Consider the following 17,094-nt stretch of genomic DNA (forward strand, 5'->3'; position numbering starts at 1 on the left):
TCACTTATTATATCAACTAGATTTGGAACTTAGATTTGGATACTTAGATTTTTTTTTTTTCCCACAAGAGCCTTATTAGTTTGCTTTGGGAAGAGTTATCTTCTGTAGTTCACACTAATTGGTACCATAAGCCTTCAATCCCAATTTGTACAACACTATTTAAGTCAAAAGTAATCTCTACAGCTTCAACAGGGCAACATTAGAAGATGCATTTATTGAGATAGTTGTAGACCATGAAACTATTTAGCCTATTTTACATCCTAATTGGTAGATATTCCAAAATATTTGCTGTCTGTATCTTCTTCTGGTTCCTCAATGCAAAGGAACACCTACTTACATGAAACTCTGTGAGGCTTTAGGCAGTTATTGGAAGAGTGTTTGTGTCTGTCTCATACTTCACAGTTAAGTCAAATTTAGCATTTATCCAGCAGATTTCAGCAGTACAGCTAAAAACCAGCACTTCTGTAGTACGTGAGACTAGAAGTAGTCAGTCTGGTAAAGTCATGAAACTTTTCTTGATTTCTAACATTTTTATCAACTATGAAAAAATGCAAAGCATCAAAACATCTTTTAAAGATAAGGAATAGTACTTTCAGGGGAAGCAGACTTGATTAGGGAGAGGAGTATATTTAATGATAAACCACATCAACTGGAAAACCTTTAGAAAATCCCAAGCATGCAACCATGGCTCCTCCATTAACTCTATACAATGAGAAGAGAGGATAAAGTTTCAAGGCAAAGACCTGTCAAGATGAGAGGGGTGTTTCACAGCCTAAAAGCTGTGTGTCTAAAAAAAGATTCCAAACAACCTGTTGCCTTCCAGAAGGGCAAACTATGTCCCTCTTTTCCTCCAAATGTAGCAGCTACTTCCTTTACTGCAGACACACACATCTTTATTCTCCCTGCAGAGATCAAGTCAGACTTCTAATTCAACAAATTGGCCTATTAGTTGGTCCCTATCTGTTTAAGCTGCTTCAAATTTAACACAATTTCCTTTGCTAGTATGTACCTTTGAAGCATTTCAACCATGTTTGATTCAGCCTCTTGCCCTAGACACAGTTTTAGGACTATGTTTCAAGCCAGTAAATGTATTATTCAGGGCTCACATTCATACACTAAAAAAGACTCAAATCTAATCCTTGTTATTTTTAAATCCTTGCCAGAGCTTATCTAGACTTACAGATACCACTTAACTCCTACCTTAATTAACAGTCTTAACCTTAATTACCTATCTCTATTTCTAAACCCCCTTTCTCTCATGTCTTCATAAACTTTTTTTTCAAATTTAGAACCCCAGTTCATTATATAGGGCAAAGAAACCACTTATTTTACAATAGTCTTCACCTCCAGTTGAAATACTTTATCTCCAGTTCCATTCACTACCATTTTTCCCTCAAATAGTACCTCAGGTGTGTTCAAGTACAGCTACTATGGTCTTTCTCATCCTGTATTTTTGCCCTGTCTCTGAATTCTTTATAGTTCTAAAGCAATAGCTTTATTTGCTTCAGAAAATTATTTCTTTATTTACATTTTAAGTCATGAGCAGATTTATAGGTCAACTGGAGTACTCCTGAATATTTTCAGAAAGTTTTTCCTCACACAGGTGCAATCTCAGACCTGAGACAACACTGGATATGTTACAAATAATGAGATGACAGAAGTCCATTGGACCAAGAGAGCTCAGGACTTCACCCTATGGAACACAACGAGGAGGCAAGTTTTCATGGAAACTGATTCACTCCCCTCTTATACTTGTCTCTGTTTTTATTAAAGAATCAAGAACTTTATCCTCTCTGAGTTCTCATGATAAAGGATTATTAACAATCATCATTATGGTCAGATCATGTAACAGAGCCAGAAAATAAAGGAATAATCAGTTTCATAACACGTGATGTCTTCCTGATGAGTTTTCTTACCAAAAGAACACTGGTTCTTAAGTGAGATTCTGGTGATCTAAAGAGGAATCGTCCACAGGTCTCCAGCAGAGTACAGGCCATTTCAATATGGTGATGAGAAAAGTCTGACAGAAGCATCTGGTATATATTGATATAAAAACATAGCATGTTAAACATCTTTCTGAACTGCAGAAAACAGTAAGCTATACCTACCAGACTTTATGCTACTGTGATGTTCCATATTCTTTACGAAAAAAATGCAAATTCATTTCACTGATCAGACATTAACAACATCCAAATTATTAATCTCATTTAAAAAGTACTAAGAACAGTCTGGATCCCACATTTAGGCTCCATAAACCTGAAAAACAGGATGCTTCCTAAGCCTAGCATAAGATTACAATATTAAAACAAACACAATAAATTGTTCCATACCCCTTCCAACTCAAGTCTTGTTTGCTTTAAAATTCCTGCTGCTAGACTGGAAAACCACCAAATAATACTGCACAAGGGCACAATAACCTCAAAGCACATCTAATCTTATTGTTTAAGTTAAGCAATAATTAAAACTTAATCGCTTTGCATTTTACAGTACTTTATAGATAACAGACGAAAAACTAAGTACAATTTTTTAAGAATTCATCTTCAATACCTAGTGAATCAATTAACAGAAACTCTTCCTAGATGAAGTTCTCTTACCCATGTGAATTTTCAACCACCTTTTATATAAGGCACATTTATTTAAAACCCTTTTTTATTTTGGGACTTAATGTCAAGGATAAACTTGAATGATTATCAGCATGCAAATTGAGATGACATGCCTAGATATTTGTGCTTGATAAAGACTTGGACCTTAACAAATAAAAGCACCTGCTATAAGGTGGAATGAAATACTCTCCTTGCATCACTGCAAAGCCTTCTGTGTCAGCATCCCTCCCCTTTTATTGTTGATTTTTGTGTAAAAATATTACTTTATATTAACACAATGAAAAGCTCACTTCCAGTTCTGCAATATGCAGCAGATGAGATAGTGAAAAATGTCTACCATTGCTTTCCAAAGAAAGTAATTAGCAATTTGGTTATGTCCAAAGGTGGAAGTTCATTTTAATATATTCTTATCATCACAAAATTAAAACACTCTAGAATGTCTTTTAATTCCATTAAAACTTCTAGAATGGCCTTGAAAACTTCCTTGCACACAGCAGAAATACACCAGGGTTCAAAGCATCATATACAATGAATTAACAGATCACAGTAGCAATAAATATATGAAGGGAAATAGGATGGGGATACTCTAGCAGCATATACAGTAGTACAGGTCTACCACAACACTGACCTTTAAACAGTGGAGAGTATCATTTTTGGAGAACATCTTAAACTTGGTAAGCTCACCAATAAATCTTACAGTTTTATTCTTTGTTTCAATGTTGATCTGGTCCTTTTTTCTTACCTGAAAAAGAAAACAGCATTTGTTTTAGGCTTTCAAAAATCTCCTATAAATTGCTTTCACCTAAATGTGCTTGATAAGCTTGGGAATTCAGATGTATATGATATTTGTTTGGTTCCCTACGCTCTACCTATCCCCAAGTTTTGTAAAAGTCTTGCTCCAGTCTTGTTTCTTTTGAATTTTCCCACCCCTCACCACCCAGAAAAACCTCAAATAATTAAGTTCTCTAACAGATCTACAGCTATGACCTGGCCATCCCTATTTTGGTTCAGTGAAGTGGTGGTCAAGAATTCTTGAGTCTACATTTTTAAAATCAAGGAGTAGTCTCTATCAATAGGACTGGTACAGTCTCTAAGGAAATATTACATACTGACAGCTTTTTCAAGTCAGGTTTAATAAAGTGCAGACTTTCTCCCCTTCCCCCTTTTTTTTTTATGTGTGTTTAAAATCACTAACACCCAGTGTAATTTTATTGACAAAAAAAAATTTCTCTATTTCTATACATAATCATGTGGAGCAAAATACAAAATTTAACTTCTCTGTATCAGAAATAACTATTTTCTGACAATACTTATCTTAGTATAATTAAGGCTCAAAGAAGCTGGAGTAATTCATACACATTTTCAATGTCAATATTAGAAAAAAAAAATTTAAAACCTGTGCCAGAAAATTCAGAAAATAGTGAGGGAGTCATCACTATGCACTATAGCCAATTCTATCACAAAATGTAGAAAAATGAAACAACAAAAGAAAGAAATGAAACTGAAATATCATGAGGCACAGATAATCTTGGTTGATGAAAATCATAAAAACTCATTTTTAGAATTAAGCACTACAATACCAGTAGTAACCACTATAACTGCAACAGTAACCTTGTAGCAAGGACCTGTTACTACATTTAAAATAAGAACCAACTCATTGTAAGTTATTAATTAACAGAAACCTCTTACTACAGTTACATGGTTTCTAATTTTTCAGAGCATTTGTTGTAACTGGCATACAGTTAATTTTAATCACTATGATACTGCAAAGGATGACAATACAACTTATATGTCTGCCTTTATACATGCAAAAGGTTTACAGATCTAGTATTCTAGAACAAACCTGCTCAGATGACAAATAAATGTTCTAAATTGAGTCACTGAATTTCAGAATTAGCATCAACATTACTATCAAATGTTACTTTCTCCCCAAAAGGTGACTGTTGCCAGATTGAGTAACTGGAAAGTGAAAAAACTAAGCCAATAAAAACATACATGAAACCTGAAATCCCCTTTCAGCATGGAGCAAAGATCTTCTGCTACATCAGACATACAGGGATGCAATGTGGCAACCAGCCTTGCATAAAATGGTAGCAAATCCAACCTGCAAACAAAGGAGATGATAAAACGTGTAACAATAGTGTATGTTACAGACAAAATGTGACAGGTCAACTCCTTTCCCTAAATGCCCAATAGTACTCCCACAAATGGTAGTATTTAGAAGTTTTCTACATAGAATTTTCCTTAATTTCTTTTCTCTTTCCTTGATTACATGCTTTCATAGCCAGTTCACAATGTCATGTGTTTGCCTTAAGGAACTGTGGAGGTCCATGTGTTTTTCTTAATTTATACTTTGCTTCTTTCCATCAGAGACTGTATCTGGCTGAAGAAACAGGATAAATGCCCTTAAACCTGGATTGTGGCATCTTGTAGCAGGACCCAATATAGCACAGTTATTTTGTATAAAAGTGCATTTATCACTTTTAAATGCAAAGAAACCAACTGTACTACAGGCATCAAAATTCATTTAAGAAGATGAAGAAGAAAGTTTTGTTTTGTTATCAAAATATAAGTTCATGCTGTAAGAAGATGAACTGTAGAACAAAGCTTCTTTTTAGGTAAAGAGAAACTCCTTAAATTTGCATGCTTCTAGTGACAAACTGCATGTAAGACAAAAGATGTAGGATTAAGATTTTCCCTACTGCTGGGGAAAAGGAAAAAAAGAAAAAAAGAAAAAAAAAAAAAGATTCTGCAGGAAAAAAAAATCTAGAAGCACAGCTGGTACATTGAGCTTGCCTGGGCACAAAGGAAAATTGTAAGAGCATCAAGACAAAAACCACAAAGCAAAGCATACAAAACTGTCTCCCTTCTTCTATTGCCATGTCACCATGTCACATTTAATATCCATTCACTGAGATAATAATGTGTTTAATTGTGGACTACAAGCATCAGAATATACTACCTGAAAGAGAAATAGCTTAACAGCCTCCTGATAATACATAAAACTCCTGGTGAAACATTACAGGTATCCTGGTTACCTATTTAACAGGTTTTATTCTCTTTTGTTAATCAATAACTGCAGCAGTATTTACATTTTTCAAGCTTGCTGGAACACACAGACAAGGGTGACTGACCACAGTCAATTACTAAAATGTTGTTAAGCATTTAGTCATTACCCCTTTTGAGAAGCAGAAGTCTCTTCATACACATATGCTAAACTAAACAAATTGCTTTGGGTGAATTTCTGTTTGGCATCTCTTGTAAGACAAACAGCAGAAAGTTTTATTCTGGTCTGAAAAAAGTACCTGCCTGCTCAGAGCTAACAATTTCATCTCTGTAAAATGAACATACCAGGAGGAAAATTCAAGTCTTAGAGCACATTGTTTTTATTCCCACACAGAACACAAAAGGTTTCTTCATGGGGAAGAATACTAAGTCTGCACATTTCTAAACAGGTGAAATATAATAAGGAAAAGCCTCGAGTCAATTACTGTGAAATTGGCAATCAAGAGATTGAATCTATTCCCTCTCCCACAGAGAAGACAAAAAATTCGTGTTCAGAACTGGAGAGATTGCAGTATCAGTGGCACCATCTACTGGTACTTGCATGAAGACTGATCTAATTAAGTTTTCTGTCTTTTAAAGCATTTTTCTTGAGAAGGGGGCAGAAATTAACTCAGATCATCTATTCCAGATCCCCTGCCAGAGCAGGGTACAGGTCACACAGGAACACACGCAGGTGGATTTTGAATGTCTCCAGGGAAGGAGACTCCACAACCTCCCTGGGCAGCCTGCGCCAGTGTCTTGTCACCCTTACAGTGAAAAAGTTCTTCCTAACACTGGGATGGGTCAGTTACTCTCTGAAGTTCTAAACATTTTAAATTAAAAGTTGTAAGACTCCTGTATGTCCCCTATCTTACAGCTCTGTTAAGCACTCTGAATATAAGCTACCACAGTGAAAAACTCACTCCTTCTGACTGCATACCTTGGACTGATACCTTGTCAACTCTGGATCTCTGGAGCACATGGACTGCACTTCAATGAAATATCTATTTTTTGTTGTTGTTTTTTGGGGGGTTTTTGGTTGTGGTTTTTTTTTTTAGAATTTCATTATGTTAGTTTATAGAAAAAAAGAAAAAAAAAAAGACTTCACTCCATAAAGTTCTAATTGTAATCTCTCTAGAATGGGTGCATCCAAAATTTTCTACCCAGAAAGAGTGAAGGAGGCATTTTGTTTTATTAATTGGGGTTCTACTAGAAAGATAGCTTAAAGAATGCAGCAAAAGGGAAAGAAGTTCTGCCTCACAAGCATCATCATAAACCAGATAAAGAGTATTCCCAGAGCCTGAACAGATACAAACTGTCACCTATGATGCTCAGTGGGAAGATAATGATTCTGTGGAATTGGCATGATAGTAGATAAGCATTTTTTGCTTTTGTTTACTGGCCATGACAAACTCCTTATCTCAAGCACATCCCTCAAGTTCATCCTCAAATGAGACAGGCCACTGAAACACTGGTGAGTCAAGTTCAGTTGAACAAACAGGAAAACAAACCTTGCTACTGAGGACTTCCCAGATAAAGAGCTGTAAGATAGTGGATATACAGGAGTCTTACAACTTTTAATTTAAAATGTTCAAAACTATTTAACACTCAAGAAGCAGCTAACTTCTGACTTTAGAATATACAACCATAATGCTAAAAATTTCCATATGATGAAGAGAGGTCTTAGCAAACTTGCAACTTCATAGATCACTATAGATGGAAATAGCAAAAAAGAAAAAACCCAGAAGCCACACCACCCCTACTTACTGTACAGAATTTGTCTAGAATTGCTTAGAATTCAAAGCCTAAAAAGAGATTCTAAACATCTCATATTGAATTTGAAAAAATTCAACAATACAGCAGTATGCACTTAAAAATAACTGAAGTGCATCTGTACAGGAAGGTTATTTGGTTAGGTAGCAAAGAATTACACATGAATGTCCTAAAGCTGTGAGCAATATGGGTTAAATCCCCAGTGAAACTACTGGACTGCAGACTGAATTAAAAGGCTAATACTTAGTTTTAAACCAATTCTTCAATGCAAATCTGAAAGCTGCTTGTGTACTAGCACTGAAAAAAATCTTTTAAAAAGGCTTTCTGTTCTGTTGGTCAGAGGTTCAAATTGCAGCTGAAAATGTAAATGCAATCCATTCATAAGTATTCAACAGAGCAGTTCAGTGATGTTGTATTCTAACAGTAATCTACAGTTAGCTGAGGAAAAACTCTCCCTCTTTGTCAAATTAAATTTTCTCTCTTGAAAAATCCTGCATTTGTCCCAATCTATTCGACCCAAATAGGAGTAATAATGATCTCTGGAAACACTGCATAACACCTTTGATTTTACAGTGTCTGCAGTACTCCTCAAACACAAAACCAGTTTTGTGTTTTCTGGGTTAAATTGTTGTGCCTGCACATTTCCTAAAACTCATCTCTCAAGTGATAAAGCAGAACTTAATTCTGTTATTGAAATACCTTATTATGGCTGCCAACATTATGGCTAGATTTAGACAACTTTGTCAGATATACTTGGAGATGAAACACTTTTGGTAAATACATTGCTTTACTTACAGCCTATAAGGACACTGCTCCTCTGAACCTTTCACATACAAAAACCCTCCCACAAACCAACACAATAAAGCCACCAAAACAAACAAACAAACAAACCAAACCAAAATAAAAACACCTCCTTGAGAACATAACCCCAAAAGGCTTTTAGCTCAAGTGGTATCCTGGAGGGATATCATAGATACCCCCCAAATTTATAAAAGCTGCTATCACAGAATGTTTTGGGTTGGAAGGGACCTCAAAGATCATCCAGTTCCAACCCCCCTGCATGGGCAGGGACACCTCCCACCAGGCCAGGCTGCTCCAACCCCATCCAGCCTGGCCTTGAACACTTCCAGGGATGGGGCAGCCACAGCTTCCCTGGGCAACCTGTGCCAGTGTCACCATCTTCACAGGGAAGGATTTCTTCCCAGGATCTCTCATTTAAACCCTCTTTCAGTTTAAAACCATTGCCCCTTGTCCTATCAATATGCAACACTCATAAAGGAAGGTAAAGACAAAATTATTGCCCAGTGAGGAGGTTTATGAAGCAAAACCATAGTTAAGGCATAGTAGACAAAGCTTTGAAGTAGTGTGTTACAGAATTTTCTAAATTAATTTGTAGCATTTTATACCAAGCATGAGTACTGTGACTCACATATACACATGGAGCTTTACCAAAAATGTTTATTTCAAGACTGAAAGCATAACTGCTCCTGTGCCAACTAAAGTAATAAAGCTAACTCAAACATTAGGACAGAATGCCCTTTAAAATCACCTGCTTCTGTGGACAATTAATTCAGTTGGTATTTTCTGAACCACATACAGTTGTAAAGAACAAAAAGTTCATTGGACATCCTGATCCTGTTTCTCCTGTGTAGTAGCCCAGAAACACAAGCAAAAGGCAGATACATACATCTGAACTTACAATCCTACAGTTGGAAGGTGCAGTATTCACCAGTCCAAAACATCTCAGAGCATAAAAAGTTATTAAAAAATATGTGTCCCTGATACATTAATATTTCTTAATAGAAAGGAAAATTAATATTTACTTTTAATGAGCAAGAGTGATCAACTGAGCCACTAGCTTCAGTATTAGCAGAACTGTCACTAAGACACCAGTTCCTTGAGCCAGCCACACCATCTATAATAATCTACTCAGTTCCTACACAAAAATTAATCTTTTAAAGACCATTCTTAAATCAAATTTGTAGGATAATAGAACCATCACTGGAAAGACAACAAATCAGTGGTAATGTGGAGAATATTCATGTTTGTAGCTACTTACCAACTTCCTAGTACAGCCTAATCAAAACCACATCTTTTTTTAATGTCATAACACATGAGGAATTTAACTTTTGCTTTCATGGTATCAATGAAATCACACTGCTAAATTTACAAACCTTCAGGTCACTATCACCTAGCAACTTTATTGGATCATTCAAAGAAAATCATGCATCTTCAAAGAGGTTCCAAGAGTTAATACTATTTGAACAATCTGGAATCTACAGCACCAGGAAGAAATACATGGCAGTGCTACAAATATCACTATGTTCATAGACCAACCAACTAACAACTTCCATCTTGCAAACTAACATGGAAAACTCTCTTTTGGTAGAGCTTAAGACAAAAGTCTAGGTCATCCCGCTGCTTTACACTGCTGTAGATGTTTTGGGTTGTGAGAAAAAGTTCTTCTCAAATGGTATTTTTGATGTATTTCATGATTACCAGGAGGCTGATAAATGTTATTTCCTCTACACCATAAATTTGGGCTGAAGAGCATTTTGTTATGTCTAACAAGACATTCAAGCATCTGTGCCTGAAATACAGATTATTAGCAGAGACAGCAAAGTCTCCAAGGACTGAGGTGTCAAAACAGTAATTTCTAGAGAAAAGAATGGAGAATGGAAGATTATGCACACTTCTAATGGCAAAACTAGTATCAAAATAAAGTTATGTTAAACCATACAGTCAGCAAACAAACTATTGGTTTATACACAGCTAAGAGTGTAGATTCAGTAGCACAGCAGATGCTTATTGCAGATGGGATGGAGAAATAGGCTAGAATAAAGTACAGTACAAGAAGTGGTTAAAAGTTATGAAAACAAACCACTCAAGTGTTTATTCAAAGATGGGCTTGACAAAAAATGGTCACTCCATAAGCCATATTTAGCCCAGGGTTAAAAGTGAGTGGAATTAAAGTGGTGTGAACACTAATAGGAAATCCAAGATGATGATGAAACACTTGAAACCAAAAGCAGCACCAAAACAACATCTGAGGAGAAATAGGGCAAGATGGAGTAATAATAATTGCTCCTTTATAACTGCACCTATTTAAGGTAGAAGTTTACCAGAGAGAAGAGAAACAATATTATCTTTCCAGTAAATTTAACAATTTTAATCTCAATATTTGCAGTCAGTTCCACAAGAAAGGTTCTTCCTGCATGGTGGAACTCCACTCACACAGAGGCAGAAGGAGAAATAGCAAAATGCACAAACAGATCTACACAGATGGAATAGGCCAGGCTCTAACTCTTATCCATGCTTTCTCCAAGCTGCCCAGCCTAAAGCCAACTCTTTTCCAAAAGGTAAAAAGCTAAAATGGCTATGTACAGTACCATAATGTATGACAAGAAATCCCTCTTTCTAAACTATACTGTGCTCTCACTATTGAAATGTTCTTACATAAAAAAGTGCAATTTCTCCTGAATTAAATATTGCCTTCTTTAATGAGATAAGGTATATCTGTATTGTTCTCAAGGTTAAAAAAAAAGAGCCATGAAAAGATAATCTAATGATTATCAAACAGTTATATATATAGTGCTATGGCAAAATATTGTGGTGAACTGCTTGATCATTAATCCTAAATATTTCTTTGGTGCTCTAGTATAAATCACTCTAGATGCACATATCAGGATTAAACAAACATAATTTAAAATATATGCCTGTCCTCTGTAATTTAAACAGATAAAATATATACATATGTTAAGTTGAACAATCAAAAGGGTGGGTCCAGCTTGTTCTTACCTTTGTCTAGGTACTATGAAAAGTGCTCGTACTAGTTTTCTTCTGTTGGCTTTTGTGTTCATATTCATGCAAAAATCCATTGCTGCCTATAAAAGTCAAGATAGTATTTCAACTCTAATGCAGCATTTTTTCATTTGAAGAAATACAGCATGGTCTTCAAAACATCTTCTGCAGACCTATTCCTCTTACATGCAGCTGCTGTAGAAACAACCCTGAAGAAAAACCTTTGCTTTTGTCTAGAACTACATAGTTAGAAAACATTCAGTTACAGGAATACAGACCAATTCTTTGGATCAACACATGGAAGAAACAGCTTTAGGTAGACAGGAAATAATTTACCACAAAGTGATGAGAAGAAAAAAGGAAAAAAAACAAGGCTATTTCAAAGCAAATTAACACACAAGAACAGGCACATTAAACCAGTATCAGATAGTATTTCTTCCAGGTTAAAAAAATTAAATCAGCTACTACTGCTAGATTCCAAAGCTTCAGATCTATCTATATATATATACATATATAATCAACTTGATCTGGCATTATAGCTTTTACAACTGAAAAAAACCAAAAAATGTAACTATACCTTGTCTATGAGGTCTCTGTTGACACAATTTGGAAGCTGCTGAAGAAAAGCATCTACTATAAGTTTTAAATGAGATCCAGTACTGGTTTCTTCATCCTCTTGTTCTAACAGAGTGAAATAAACAAGCAGTACACATTTTTAAGCTATGAACTATAATTTATTTTCACATTCTTCAAATGCAGAGTATTTATAATGTTGAGTTGTTAAATATTCAACCACAGATTAAAAAAGGAGATAATTCATTTTTTAATTAAAGAACATCCATTGATTGTTTATGCCAACAAAATATCCCATTTAAAACTCGTCTTCCTTTCCATAAGGTTACCTACCTCCTAACTTACAATCTTAAAAGAAACAACAAATATCCATTACCAGAAAACTACAATAAGTTCTTTAGGTGTTAGAAGGAAGACCACAAGAAGACCCAAACATGGGGGCAAATATCTAGGAAAACACACAAAACACCTTAATGCAGCTGTGGATTCTATGTTTTAATGTATGTTTGCCCTGCAGGAGAATCAGAAATTTTGATCAAAAAAGGCCATTCATTCATACAGCATGCTCTTGAGTTCTTCTCACTTGAGGCTGTAAAAGCTAGAGGTCAACTTAATTCCCTCAGCTGCACAGAAACCAGCAAATGGAACCATAAGGTGACAAGGATTGAGCACTGCTTACATAGCAATTGCAAAGCAAGTGACAACTTTTATTTTCAGGTAAATTCTTCTGTGTAATTTGCAATACAGGAAGCAGTGACAATGACCCATAGCTACTAACTGAGTCACTAATACTATTCAAGTAAAAGACACCAGGACTACTATACCACTGACATTCAGATTTTTCTCACATCAGTTATGAAGATCTCACCAGACCAATCCCCCTAATGTTACCTGTATTTACAAAACATGGCATGCTTCAAAATTTTCCAGATCTCACTGAGTCCTACAAAAGAGCTGAGTTTGCTCCATAAGCACAGCATGAGCCAGTGAGTTATAACACAGATGCTCAGAAAGAACCTTTCCTTGGCCAAAGCAACATGAAAGAAAACTGATGTCTGAAAAAGGAACTTGATGACGTGTGGTTTCCTTTCAGTTTGAGGATGTTTAGCAGTAACAAGAATACCCAGGAGTTATTTGAAAGCAGAACAGAGACAGACTTCAAAAAGGTGAATATGGTGGTAGTGAAACTGCATGTAAGTGAAATACAAAATACCTAAGACTTAGTAATTTTGTGTTTACAGGTGACACAAAACTAAACTAGCATAAAAGACTGGAGTTCTTTTTTCAAGGCAAGGAGAAAAAGAAGAGGTTACATTGTAGGACGTCTTGGATTTTTTTGACATAGCTGAGGGCAAGGGTTGACTTTAGGTAGAGAAACCTCAGAAGTGATCCAAGCAACCCTGCCCACTACCCACTCTTGAAGCTAGAAATTAGAACAGGTTACACTGCCTTCTCCTGCAACTAGAAGTCAGAAGAACAGGAGAGAAGGGTTCATTATGAAAGAAAAAAAGAAAAGGAAGATGTTCCAGATGCTCAGACAAAAAGAAAAAACAACCATGTAATTAAATGCTTACTAGAACCCTGACTCTCACTGTGAACTCACAAGTTCACAAGGATGCAAGCAATAGCAAATGTAAAACCAGACAGTTTTTACAAGTAAATCTTGTTCTAATATATTTTTCCATTTAGATATTTACAGCCACACCTTCCTGTTTTCTTCTGATGTCCTTTTAGCTTTTGTTCCCTTATGGAAATCAGTTGTCTCACCTCAGTCTTCTATTCAAACTGACTTCTATTCAAACACTCTTGAAATAAATTTAAAAAGTAGTCTTTGACAATTCAGTCACTTCAAGACAATCTTTCAAGAGGCCCTGCTATCATACTTAAGTTCCCAAACAGTTCCCAAAACAGTTCAGGTCTTCTTTCACTGGTCCTCTCCTTCACTAGAGGGCTACAGATATTCCCCCACTGTATTGTAAGGTTAATGTTTCTCACCACAGTATGTGGATCCTTTCTAAGTGGAAAGTCTATTTTGTAGTATCTGAAGCAGGTTTGGAACTTCAGACAAAAAAATTAAGAATTTCAGTATCAGGAAATCAAACAGTCTGGGCTTCCTTCTCTAAGGCAAACAACAATTTTAAGTATGCACTTCATGCAAACATGAATTCATTCATTGTTTTACATTTTGGTCCTCTTGAGTTAGGCTTTCATCATCACATTTTAAAACTGCATTACCTCTTTTTAAAAATTTACAAGTAGTAATGCATAAAAATTACAGTTAGGCTATTTGTAATAGTCGATATGGGTAGAGATCAAGTCATGCAGTAAGACGACAGTACAGTCTGAAAGAAAACTTGTTCTTTTTTTCTTTTTAAACACCCTTATATTTTACCAGAAAATGCATGCAAACCTGCTATATTCAGGGAGCAGAACTGAGAAAGTATGAGAAGACACAAAGGACTTACTGAAGTTGTCCTCCTGCAACACTTCATGCCAGTCTTCTACTTCAGTAACAATTATTTGCTTTCCCCTCTCCCTAATCACATACTGTATGAGAAAACCTTGGCTCCCTTATTGTCATCATCTTTTTTTAATTTTTACAAAACCATAACCTGAGAGGGCTGTCTCATAGGAACTCCACTCTGCCTGAAGGCTTCAGTCTACTGTGTATAGTTTCACACAGACAGTGGAGGTAACAGAACCTGCTAATGTTAGTCGTAGTTAACTCCTCTCTGAGATGAGCTTCTGTAATTAATTTGATCATGTAGGAGCCCTCACATTCAGATGGTACAAACCAATCCTTTGAGCAAATTGCTAGCTGGAACCCCCTCTGCACAACACAGGCATAATTTTATCCACCTTGTTGACTCAAGGCCTCACTGAGGAATGTGTTCAGAATCTAGCCCCACAAGCTGTCCAGGTCCAAAAAATATTTCTTAATGAATATTTTTAGATCTTTTTATATTCCCACTCTTCAGGGAGAAACTTTGCTTCCTCTCTAAACAGTGTAGCAAACTTAAGAGGGTTGACTTAATACTTACTTTCTACATACCATCTTTGCTGCTTACCAACCTTACAAAAGCTGGCACTAGATATACATTAACATCAGACTCCAGACTCCTCCTGCTTCCAATACCCTTCATGGCTTCCACCTTGGCCAATCCTTACTTAATATCTTTGTCTCCATTCGCATAGCTTCATTTTTTAAATTTTATCTTCTCTTTTAAAAACAACCTCAAAACTCACTTCTTTCAGCATGTTTTCCGCCACTATTTTCAGCTCCGGTGCTATCTGCTCCCTCTCTCTTCCCTGAGCATATTGGAAATAAGAAAATTAAGATTCACTCAAAGTTAAGACAATAGAGAAACAAATAAATTAGCTTAATTCCTGATAAACAAACCTCTTCAATTAACTGCATTAATTTTCCTTTTACACGTCAAATCTTAAATTTGCTGACTACAGGCTCCTACCTTTAGGGAAAAAGTGCAGAAATAGGCACTGCAATTAAATTCACCCTTCAGTGCTGTGAAGGATGTTACACCAAGGTGGATATGCCTTTAGAAAACCCACCCTTTGAAAAACTGCCTTGTCTCCCTCAAGTTTGGACAGGGGATAAAAGACTGAAGAGAAATGACAGAAGGAGATGCAGAAGTAACAAAAGATATGTTGTACTCATTGACTGGAGTGTACACTCTCTCTTATTGTCCCCTCTGTAATTTAATTATTCCTTTGCTAATGAAATCCCCACACCCAGACTAACACAGTAACTGAAGCTACTTTTTAAGTGTTTTTAAAGTTCATTTTAGACCTTAGATCTAAGGATCCTGGCTCTGCCTCATACATCCCCTCATTTTATAACGATGACTCCTCTCAACCTAGGAATACTTTTTATATTTGAAATAGTGTCATAATACAGTGGTTTCAATCTTTGCTTATTTTGCACAAAACATTACTACTACCTTACCTCAGGTACAGAGGTGTTTTCAGTACATAAGAAAAGTTAAAGCTATATTTTTCAGCTGAAGGACACCTAATTTTTCTGATTTCAGACCTAAGTAGAATTTGCATAAGAGAAAGGCTGAAAAAAATATCTACCAGTTCACCAGATGGAAATGTATCACAGAACCTGAAACAACATCTAAATTTAGAATTTCATTGATTCTGCATATCTGGTGTGTTCAGAATTACACACACAGCTCCCTCAAAAACCCCCATCATTGTGTCTCTCTACATGGTTGAAGTATTTTAACACCTGGTGCTAATTTATAGCCTTGTTTTCTAGCAGAACAAGGATTCTGCAAACATATTATAAATTAATGATGTACATTAAAATGAAAACTACTTATCAGTATCAAAGAAATTTGATCTAGGTATAGAATTTACATTGCCTTCACAAGGCAGAAAGTACAAAAAGCTTTCCTTATTAGTTGGCTGTTTTATACAAAAAATAAATCCCATTCTGACATATTTAGATTAGCCTTTCAGATGGGAGTATGTTTAATGCTCAGTCAATAGCTAGTTTAAAACCAGAAACCAGTATTATGATTAAATTTATAATAAAACATACATAGCTTGGGTTTTTTTTATATTTTATGAAATATGTTTATTTTGATATATTTTATATTATGACAATGCATGCTTTTACAATCAAAAGCATGATCACCAATCCCTTCTGTGCTATCACACACACTCAAACTAGCATTGCCTCCCAGTGAGCTAGAACTATACAGACACTGCTTCTTCTATTTCTGATCTCATCTCCTATTACTCCTTTCCACTTCTACAGGAACTCACTCGTGTTATCTGGCTTTGTCTCTATATATGAAATAATCACCAACCTTCTATCAAGTAAAGAATCTCATAAAAAAAGAAAGGAAATACCCACATTCCTTTAGATGCCTACTGACAAAGGATTTTTGGCCTATCTACTGGCTATGACCAATGCAGAATAAAGTCTTTTTCATTCTGACACCAAGAGAACATCTCTATGTGCCTCCCTTAGAGACAGCTGGAATCAACCTCTTCATGGTTTTATCTGAGATCTGACTGGAGGAGCACTGAAAGTGACCATCCTGCAATTAAAACTTAACACATTAACCAGCTTAATGAGCTGATGACTGCTCAGAGAAGAATATAAATGAAAGGGAAAAAATATTCCAAAGAGGGTATGTTTTTTTCCAACATGTCTGAGTAAAGAGAGGAAAAACCTGAAGGAATATTACATGGAATTATCCTGACAGTTTTCCTTTCAGGAGGAGTCTAAAACAGTCTCACTCTTAAGTCATCTCATTTCCCTAAA

At 35.8% G+C, this 17,094-nt stretch overlaps 1 protein-coding gene across 2 annotated transcripts in view; it reads right to left on the reverse strand.

Moving 5' to 3' along the window:
* The window catches only part of UPF2 (UPF2 regulator of nonsense mediated mRNA decay), a 63,559-nt gene that overhangs the window by 29,468 nt on the left and 16,997 nt on the right, over positions 1-17,094 (reverse strand). For both annotated transcript variants that reach the window (XM_030451064.1, XM_030451054.1), the window contains 5 exons: positions 11,800-11,903; positions 11,220-11,305; positions 4,599-4,707; positions 3,232-3,345; positions 1,917-2,033 (listed from right to left, as the gene is read on the reverse strand). In XM_030451064.1, coding sequence (XP_030306924.1) covers positions 1,917-2,033; positions 3,232-3,345; positions 4,599-4,707; positions 11,220-11,305; positions 11,800-11,903 — 530 coding nt within the window. The remainder of the gene's footprint in view (positions 1-1,916; positions 2,034-3,231; positions 3,346-4,598; positions 4,708-11,219; positions 11,306-11,799; positions 11,904-17,094) is intronic.

Source organism: Calypte anna, chromosome 1, assembly GCF_003957555.1.
Source record: "Calypte anna isolate BGI_N300 chromosome 1, bCalAnn1_v1.p, whole genome shotgun sequence".
Taxonomy (NCBI): Eukaryota; Metazoa; Chordata; class Aves; order Apodiformes; family Trochilidae; genus Calypte; species Calypte anna.